Genomic DNA, 10,350 nt, shown 5'->3' with positions numbered 1-10,350 from the left:
CTTATGATAGCATTAAAGGTGGTATTGACAGCTAAGTTTAACAACATATGCGTGTAGGAAAAAGAATATAACCAAGTGGCTTAAGTAGAAGGCAAGCATAATCAAGTATTGATATGCATGTGCCAAGCACCGGTTCGTGCCACAAATTGTAGATGAGTTTGAAGAACAATATATATACTACCACCCCAAGCATTGAGCTTTATGAGTTTAAGGGACTTATCTGGATCATAGATCGTTAGATTGTCCGAGAATGTGCTCTATCGTGGTAGCAGAAGCCTTGGACAGAGAGGGCCGACTGGGTTGACAGAAGCTGATGGGAAGGAGCTGCTGCAAATGGGATGCCCGGAAGAGATATGCAGGTGGCTGCTCGGGTTTTGTCTAAATTTTTTTTTTTTTTTTTTTTTTTTTTGAAACCCCGGACGTGTCTGATTTCCGGAGAGTAGTGGGTGAAGGAGGCCAGCAGGTACCGGTGATGGCAGGGGTACTGGTGAAAGCAAGAGCCCTGCAGATGAAGTTGTGATGGCCAATGAAGGTGTTCCAAACCAGTCCCGGACGGATTGGGTGTCCAAATAAGTCCCCCGGTGCCCAGAGTTTTTTTTTTTTTTTTTTGAGATACCGCTGAGTATGCATTAAGCAAAGTACCGATGAAACCACCACGCTGAAGTTCTCGCAAAGTACCGATGCCGAGTGGCAGAATTGATGCCGGGAGGGATGTTCCGGGTGCCGGAGGCAGATTGATTGGCACGTGAGGTGAAGTGCTGGCATGGGGAGCGAAGCTGCTATTAGGAAGTGCAGGTGCTGCCGGTATCTAGTCGGGAGGCGAGGAGGGCAGAGATGAGAAGTGGACTCGGACTGCCAGCGACCGGGACTAGCCATTGGTACATGGAGCTACTGTCGAGTTTGTAGACCAAGGAGAAAGAAACTCCGAACTAAATTCTCTTCTCCACCTTTTTTTTTTTTTTTGGTTCCCGGAGTGAAGGAGACCAGAGGATGCAGGTACCTATCTCCGGGTTGGATAGCTGGTACGGATGATATTTGACACGGTGGTCTACTGGTATCGGTGATGGCAGCAGGAACCGGTGATGGCAGCGGGGTACCGGTGAGAGCAGGGGTACCGGTGAGAGGACAGCGGGAACCGGTGATGGCAGCGGGGTACCGGTGAGAGGACAGCGGGAACCGGTGATGGCAGGGGGGTACCGGTGAGAGGACAGCGGGAACCGGTGAGAGCAGGGTACCGGTGAGATGTCGATTGCCTGAAGCATCTCAAGTACCTTGCTGAGAGAAGTGATGCTCGATGATCGGGACCTTGAGAGTTGGCTGAGAGAAGTGATGCTCGATGATCGGGACCTTGAGAGTTGGCTGAGAGTTCTAGGTACTGAAGCTTCTGACCTGTCCACCTCCAAGAGCTCATAAGACCCATGAGAGGGGTGTCCGGCATGTACCCATGTACCCGATGACCTTTGGTACCCGTACATGACTCGTGGTACCCATCCATGACTCTTGCTCAAGGTCGGAGGCTCGTTACCCAAACTTAGGGACCCTCCTTCTAGCGCCAATGTTTCTACTGAAGAATACGGTAACTAAGAAGCATGATGGGGAGAGAGAGAGAGATGACACCGGATGTATAGTGGTTCACCTTGCACTTGGGGCAAGGCTACGTCCATTTAGATATTTTACTATGAGTAAGGTCAAGTGACCTTTGTAGTGATACAAGTGTGGGGATCATGGATCCATCCCTTCTAAGAATGGGAGGACTTCCCTTTATAGCTAAGGGAAGTCCCACTCTATTTACATATCCTCGATGTGGGACTATAATACATATATTGCTTCTCTTGAAGCCTCTTGGAGAGCATGGGAAGGTGGCCTCCCTACGAGGTACCGACCGACCTCCACCATGACAACGTAGCTTGGGTGTCGGCCTACCGGATGCATGCCATAGGCGGGGCTAGCCATGTCGTGGGGCCCACCTATGAGGTCGTTGATTATGCTTGGCGGTATGTAATATAGATGGTATGTACAGAAGCATCGACAGAAGACATTACACACACACAACTCCAGAAACTCAAGCCATCAAGCTTTTCTTGTTTTCGTCTTACCTTTTGCTTAGGTAGAATTTCCGTCTGTTTCCTTAGTTTGTTTGCTCTGCTAGTTACAATTTCAGTTGCTTTAATTTCCTTGTAGCCTAGTATCGATTTTGAATTGTTCTCTTTGTTTTCTTTCAAACAATAGTTAATAATTTTCAGTCATTCCAGATTTTAGTTTCGTTGTTATTATATTTGATTTGCTCCTTATTGTCTTTATGCTTTACTTGTTTGATCATGTTATTTACTGTTCGTAGTCGCATAGTAGCTATCAATCTTGAAGATTTCATTCGTTACGAGTTCACTTTTACTGTTACTTGTTATTACTTGAATCCAATTAACTTAAGCCCTGTGACCAGACAATTCGTATTCACTCATACTCTCACAACCACACCCAATTCACCCGACCTTCAGCCATCAAGTCCTTGATCCAAAGGCAACGAACTATCGGCCGAGAATCAGTTCCTTCCTCGGCCAACAATTGCTTGATAAGTCAGAACTACATCTACAACAACTACAATTGCACACTTGGCCTTCTGGCCGTGTGCTGGCACGCTCCACAATCTATTCATCGAGAAGGACATTTGTTCCTTGGTCTCTCGGCTATCTAGGCCGAGGTGATTTTTAGAGGCAACATCAACACCCCTTCCTCAAATTAAACGTAGATAATAATCAGAAAAGAATTAGAGGGCTGGGTATTATTCTTCGAAATGAAATGAGGGATGTGTTACTAGCAGCTTCCAAAGGGGTGCAAGGCAAATTTACTGAAATTTACTCAGCAGCATTGGAATTGCAGGTGCTCTATCGAAGCTGGTTTCACTCTTCTCACCTAGTTTTGGAATTTTATGCTTCGGCTGTAGTTAAAGATTTAACTAAAGATGATTTTTTTTTTTTTTTGAAAATGGGTTTGGTACCCAGCCTAACTAGGAGGCTCAACCCCATGCCCGTTATGAATTAGATTGGCCTATAGAGAGCATGTTGTCAGAGGAGGTGAAAACAATAAGTCATAATTCACTTCAATTGTTTGTACTTATTGCCCACAAAAATGTAATCAGGCAACGCACTTTTAGCTAGAAACGCGTTTTTGATTCCTGCATTTCCTGTTTGAATTAAAAATGTGGCATAATGATTGTCCCATGTACTTATAAATGATTGTCTATTTAAACTGCTTATAAATGCAATTTCTTATTATTATTTTTTTTTAAAAAGGAAAGTATAAACAGTTTTAAATACTTTAGTGCTGGCTAGCTCTAGAAAATCGTGGTCATGTTTTGCAGTCCAAGACTTCCAATTAGAAAAGACACCGGTGAGTACACTACACTACTAACGATAAGGATAGAGATATTAATTAATCTTATTTGTCAATCAATAGAATAAGCCCTCTTAACACAAATTATCCAATTACCACAAGTTAAGAGAAAGCTTAATTTATGTTTGGAGACTAGTCAACTCAATGAAAGTCAAATTGAGAAGTTAGCAGGTAACATGCAGCGTATTGCGGAAGGTCATGGTTTACTATGTATGTGCTTTGTATTTTAAGCTTCAACTTTAATTTAGGGTTTATGGATTTTTCTCTTCAATTTGACCGGCTGATGAACTGGTTTAACTAACGTGCGCACAAGAATTTCCAAAATGAATGGCAGTTGATAAGCGTATTCTATTAAGTTATATTTGAGATCCAATTCCATCAAATCCAGTCAACCGGAATTGGCTAGAGAAAATGATCGGATGTACTTTGAAGGACCAAAGCCACTCGGAAATGGACATTTCTACCTCTAAAAATAGCTCTATCCCATTCCATAATCTCACCCATCGATGAGCTAAAGGGCTCAATCACTGTGATCGTGATTGACCCCTTTGGCTCGCCATGATTTTGTCATGGAGATTAATTAACATAGCATGACTCTAGAATCATAGTAATTCTATAAAGCAGTCCATGTATTTTAAGCTGACAGACATTGTTGGCATGCAAGGATCATTAGATAGTGATCCTAAAAGATTCTTAGAAATTGGACTATATGGACAATCCTCTAACTAGGCTTACTGATCAAACAGTTCCATTTCTACATATACATGTTAAGGAGGAAAGTATTCCCCATTGTTTTATTAATTTTGGATGATTTGGATGTCAAAATTTACCGTAGGCTGTAAGAGGCTATGAGACATTAGACATTATTTGTTGTGAAAGTCTGCTGCAAGTTAGTAATTAACTAATGGTAATGTATAATTAGTTATTGTTGTGTTATGTCTGAAATATACATATATAACTGTATGTATAATTAGCCTAGACAGCTTTTGGATCCTGGCTCTGGATAGGATATATATATATATATATATATATATATATATATATCCTATCCAGAGCGGAGCTCCGCTTTGAAAATTAACGTGTGAAGTTCGAGTTTTGGGTCACTTTTAGGTCGCATATCCACATCTCGATCATTCAGTTTTTAGGTACTAGTGTATAGATCGTCTCTGCAAATTTTCAGCCAAAATGATGATCGTTAAGACATTGATAATTGCCTTAAAGCTAGTACGGTTCAGGTTGACAGATTCAGTCCATCCATTGGTTTAAGCGAGTTAGATACCTTAACGATAATCAATTTGGCTGAAAATTTGCAGAGATAATCTATACACTAGTACCTAAAAACTGAACGGTCGAGATGTGGATATGCGACCGAAAAGTGACCAAAAACTCGAACTTCACACGTTAATTTCAAAGTGGAGCTCCGCTTTGGATAAAATCTATATATATATATGCTAGCTCTAAGGGCAAGAGTTGGAAGATTGAAGAAAACTCTAGCTACCTGCATGCATCTTTCTTGAACAAGAAGACGGGATCTGTGAACATTTACATAAAGGAAAGGTTTGAAAACCCTAGCAGTGAGCTGGAGTTTTCCAACCTGAGACGACCATTAGTTATTGTCCGTTCCCTTTAATTAGGTTATATGAGATCCACCGGCCGCCTCCTAATCATAGATTGCATAGGATCTGGGATGAATATGCAATGCTTTACCTAGAGAAAACCCTAACCCTTGGCTAGGGAGAAAAACGGATGGCATGGCGCCTTAAGATTCTAACTCATCTTTTGTTCTTCTTCTTTTTTGGTTCTAATGCAAGTTCCGCAATATAGTCTCCTATAACAGGCACAGTTTAATTATGATAAAAATGATCAGTCTTAATTAAGAGATCGATTAAGATTACTCATAAATTGACTGCATGTCAATCCCAACAGATCTGCATTAACCAGAGGCGTAAAATCTGGGCAATGATATCATATATCAATCCCACCATTATCTTGTTTAATTACATGTCCAAGATCCTTGACAGCGCATCATCATGCATTTAAATCTGTACTATTTCTCATTTCAAAAAAAAAAAAATCTGTACTATTTCTACAAATTTGAATCCGTAAAAGAAGTTGAGAATGTGAGGGAAAACAAGAAGGTTTTTAAGGGATTTAAATGATGTAATAGAGAGAACTCATGACTCAAGTTTGGGTATCAACGTATTAGTACCAGCTGGAAATCATCTCGGAAAAAGGATATATAGTAATAATATAGCCAAGTGATTTAGGTACGTATAGCCTTCTCGATCAATCTATTGCAGCCTTGCAGAAGCGAGAGAGAGAGAGAGAGAGCCTAGTGAACACGATATAAAACAAAACCGTAAACATGCATTTTTCTTCTTCTTCTTTTTCTGATAATTAAGGACGAAAGCTAGTTAGGGATGAGTAATTAATGCAGGCAACAATTTTTTTTTTTTTTTGGACAGATCATGCAATAACTTATTATAATTAATTTTTTGACTAAGTCCTGCGGTGATAAAACATATGCAAGAACTTAAAAGTAAACTAAAAGCAAGAAAAAGCCACAAGTCATCAGAAGCAAAGACAGCATAAAACCCGTCCATTTTTATATTTTGTTACGAAACCTCCAGGTATATATCAGATATGGATCAATTTATCAGGATGTTGATAAATAAATACATAATAACGATTAGCACAATAAACAAAGGAAGAAAAGTTGAAACAAACACTCTCATCTAGCCTATAAATTGGGGTTACTCCTGATTACCACTTGCATTACCAATTAAGAAGAACTAAAGAGAGTTCAAGTCCAAAGGAGATAACAGAGCTAACTATCATTAAGACTTGAAAGATGGCTTCTCCTATTGCTGCCTTTCGTCCAACCATTGCTCTTCTAGTTGCTTTCCTTCTCATTGCTTCATTGGGTGAGTAATCACGCTTTTTCTCCATGCTAGTTAACATCATTTTAATCAATTGTTTTTTAGTACATCATCATCAGTTGCTATTCATTTTTATGGACACAACTCACACAAGTATAGCAGCCTGCATCCATGCATTATACTCGGATAATTCATCTGTGACATGATAACAAGACATGAACATGTATGAAAGTCTTGGTATTCAGATCAAGCCTTATCATGTTGACTTCATGACATGTTAACATGAATATAACTCGCTTGTTAGACAAGGTGATTGGATAGATAACGTGCCGGCTGAAAAAGAGCTAGCGCTTATGTGTGTGTGTGTCAACTTGCATGTAATAGCAAATGATATTAATTTTTCTCAAGGAGACACACTCATATTGTAGATTATCCGTTGTTTTCCTCTCGGAATGTGAAGTAAACATAATGAGTAAAGTGTATTTTGTCTTTTTTAGCATATGTATTGACTGACTAATAAACATTATCGATCAATATTTACTTTGTTCATCAATTGTTCTTGCAGCATTGCCAATTGCAGAAGGTGCATGCCCACTTGTTTCAAAACGAAGCAAGACATGGTCTGGCTTCTGTGGCAAAAGCGCCAACTGTGACAAGCAATGCAGGACTTGGGAGACTGCAAAGCACGGTGCTTGCCATGCTACGTATAAGACAGTTTTGGGAGTTAAAGTCGCTACAGGACGTGCATGCTTCTGCTACTTCTGCAAAAAACATACTTAATTAGGTCAATTTCTGTTTGACCGCTCTTTGATAGATATATATGGTAACTGGAATAAATGTGCAGTACGTACGTATTTGCTCTCTACGTGCCTGTACGGGGAGTAGTATGATAATGATGGTTTGAAATAAGATGTAAAATAATGGCTTCTCCTATGTGTTTCTGGATCAACATACCAGAACCATATTCAGCTGATTCTAAATAATTGTGTACTGTTTGTTTATGGTGTTGTAAGAAACCTTTGTTCGACCATGATATCTCAGTTTATAATTAGATGCGGGTGTTTACTGTTTTACAACAAGAAGTCAGGTACGTGGTTTGCTACTTTGCTACAGACTGCTGTTGAATTGAAAGTTAAAAAATAAAACAAATAAAGTAAAATAAAACTACACCACCGTCACCATGTTAATTGGAAGATGATTTTGTTCTGTTAATTAAGGACTTCTGATAGGCTACCGGCCCCATCAATATCTTCTGGTATTTTCTATTAATAAGAAACTAAGTGCATCTGTATTTCATGGTTTCAGTTTTTGGTGATATATTGCTATGATTAAGAAAAGTTTAGTCTTCTGGTTTAGAAATGCAACTCCGAACCACCTAACACACAATAGTTGTAAGTTAATTTAGATCCACATGTGAATTAAGGTATCTTGTTTCCTTTTCTTTAAAGATTACAGCTAGTTAGGGTTTAACGTACAATAATTATATAGGAATTAGAATGAATGCTATTGGTATAGATGAGTGTTTTTTTTTTCCTTATTTTATTTTATTTTTAGTTATTTTTATTTAAAGAGGAGTGTCAATCCAATAATATCGGCGGTAAAAGGCATATACAACCACAATGGCTTTGTCAATATTGGCTTTGTCCCCCAAAGATAACCTTAATCCGGAACATTCTCATGAGACGGATTTTGAGTGTCAATGATTAAAGAATTGGGTTGTGTTAAAGTATCCTTCGAACCCATGGACCTCCCACGTATCCTAGCTGACGCCATGGCCTGTGACGCTAGAGTGTCACTCTCTATGGCATTGATGCATGCCTACGTCCGTGTAGGGTGGTGTTATGTCCTCTCGTAGGGACGTCCATCCTTGCAGGCATGTTTGCAACAGATATGTGTGATCTCGTCACTTTAGCGGGGATCGAAATGAGACATAGTGGGGACAGACGATGACAATTCATGTTGTTCCTACTGAACATCCGTGTTCTTATCTCCCCCTAATGACGGGAGGACTGTTTCATCAAGGTGACAATCCACAAAACCTGCGGTAAAGAGATCGCCTAGCAAGGTATTAAGTGGCGGACGATTGTTGGAGTCTCAAATCCAACTTATTTGCCCATTCGTTTATGAGGACCTATCATGATGCGTTGTGGCGGCGCAATTGGCACATAAATGAAGCACTCAAATATGCGTAAGTATGAGATACTGGTACCAGTCACTAGCTGTAATGCAGAGTAAAATTGAGTGGCGGTCGGTCGTAAACGAATTAGCATAGCTACATGCGATATTGCCTCACCCCAAGCGGATATAGAAAGATTAGTGCGCATTACCATGCCAATGTCTGGGCTACCATCGTAGTCGTTTCCATGAGACCATTGATACGCTCGAAATGAGTGTCAATTTATACCCTGAAAAGAAACGTTGTTAGTATAGAGCAAGCAGGGATCGTTCAAGCCGGGGATTGAGGGTACAACATATAAATCACAAAAATAAAGAAAGAATTTACAAGTATGCAACGAAAATATAGAAGCATAAATATACAAGTATTCAAAATTAAATGGAATCAAAATCCTACACAAACTATAAATTTCATGCTTTTTCAATATTAACACTATTATTTCTTATAATTTTAAAAATATAGAAGTATAAATATACAAGTATTCAAAATTAAATGGAATCAGAATCCTACACAAACTATAAGACTAAGTTTTGTTTTTAATTTCATGCTTTTTTAATATTAACACTATTATTTCTTATAATTTTAAAAATTAAAGATAAATTATGTTACCATCATAAAGAAAACTATAAATTTAATTAAAAAATATATAATTTTTTTTTTAAATATTGGTAATTCTGTAACTTTATTCTAATTTATTAAAGTTTGATATATTTTAGGGTTAATTACACACTACTACAATAAGTTAATCAGACGACAGAGATTTGGAGTTGTGTGATGACCAGCCTCACTGTGGTCTAAACGAGTGTTGTGTGATTGAAAAATCACACAACGGTGATTTCACCGTTGTGCAATATTCATTTCCTCAACAGATAATTATTTCCGTTGTGCGAATTCTGCGCATGCATGTGCCTAGCATGGCATGCGCGGGGATGCCTCGGCATTGACATGGCCATTCAGACAACAGAAAATGAAATTAAGCCGTTGTCTGAGATTCATAACACACAACAGTTGTGATTTCTTTGTTGTCTGAGATTCATAACACACAACAGCTATATTGTTTATTTGTTGTCTGAGATTCATAACACACAACAGATATAATTTGTTCTTTGTTGTCTGAGATAAGTAACAGACAACAGGGATAATTTTATTTCTGTTGTGTGTTATGAATCTCACACAACAGAATTTTGTTATTTTCTGTTGTTGGTTGTTAGTTCACACAATAGCTATATTGTCTTAACTGTGGTGTGAATATTGTAATCAAATTGGGTATGAGATCAATGCTAGGTAAACTGTACAAAATCAATGCTAGAGATTATTACCAATGAACAATAATTTTATATTAATGCTAAAAGTAACTTTGATACATCAAACAAACTCCAATCGATTCATCATATACAACTTTCATTGAACTAAGCCTTCCAATTTCATAAGCTATACAAGATTGTGTTCGATTATCACCCATAAGTAATGTTGCAATACGAGCAATCCAATTTCCATCTTGTGCAGCATATGCGTGAGGATTCTGATGGACAAGTTCAACATGCTTGCTTCTCCCAAATGGGGCATTAGCTCTAGAACTTAACATAGATTAATTACCAAACGTCGGTTTAATTTACATGTCGAAGACAACATCACTTATAAATGTGTCTAGTTTGATATCCCAGCAACAAGCCAAGATTCAAATAGTTATTTCAATAATTTGAGATTCAAACTCTAGAGTCCAAGGAATAAAAAATAAAAAAACAGGTGAAATACACTGATAAATAGAAACCAAATACAGAATTTTAAGGGCCACAAAGGAAAGGAAGGGAAAAGAAGAGGGGGGGGGGGGGGGTTATAAGAGCTGTTGCTGCTCCTTAAAGTGAATGCATCACTATGTATCCAATTGCTTAAAATTAAATATAA

General features: G+C 38.6%; 1 protein-coding gene and 1 long non-coding RNA gene across 2 annotated transcripts; one reads left to right on the top strand and one right to left on the bottom strand.

Annotated features, from left to right (window-relative positions):
- Positions 1-381: 381 nt before the first annotated feature.
- On the bottom strand, positions 382-2,712 carry LOC133739743 (uncharacterized). Its single transcript, XR_009860802.1, has 2 exons — positions 1,348-2,712; positions 382-1,305 (listed from the first exon to the last, which is right to left on the bottom strand). It is a non-coding gene; the product is annotated as an uncharacterized LOC133739743 (long non-coding RNA).
- Positions 2,713-6,157: 3,445 nt separating this feature from the next.
- On the top strand, positions 6,158-7,302 carry LOC133735501 (defensin-like protein 19). Its single transcript, XM_062162908.1, has 2 exons — positions 6,158-6,314; positions 6,835-7,302. Exons 1-2 carry the CDS (start codon positions 6,242-6,244, stop codon positions 7,047-7,049), a joined length of 288 nt encoding a protein of 95 aa, XP_062018892.1. The 5' UTR covers positions 6,158-6,241; the 3' UTR covers positions 7,050-7,302.
- The last annotated feature ends 3,048 nt before the right edge of the window (positions 7,303-10,350 follow it).

This window comes from Rosa rugosa, chromosome 3, assembly GCF_958449725.1.
Source record: "Rosa rugosa chromosome 3, drRosRugo1.1, whole genome shotgun sequence".
Classification (NCBI taxonomy): Eukaryota; Viridiplantae; Streptophyta; class Magnoliopsida; order Rosales; family Rosaceae; genus Rosa; species Rosa rugosa.
This window is presented reverse-complemented; position numbering and strand designations above follow the sequence as displayed.

Bases quoted from the DNA above. Each gene is read 5' to 3' on its own strand.
- LOC133735501 (XM_062162908.1), top strand. From the start codon at position 6,242: ATGGCTTCTCCTATTGCTGCCTTTCGTCCAACCATTGCTCTTCTAGTT. The intron at 6,315-6,834 runs GTGAGTAATCAC...TTGTTCTTGCAG, and splicing joins CCTTCTCATTGCTTCATTGG to CATTGCCAATTGCAGAAGGT.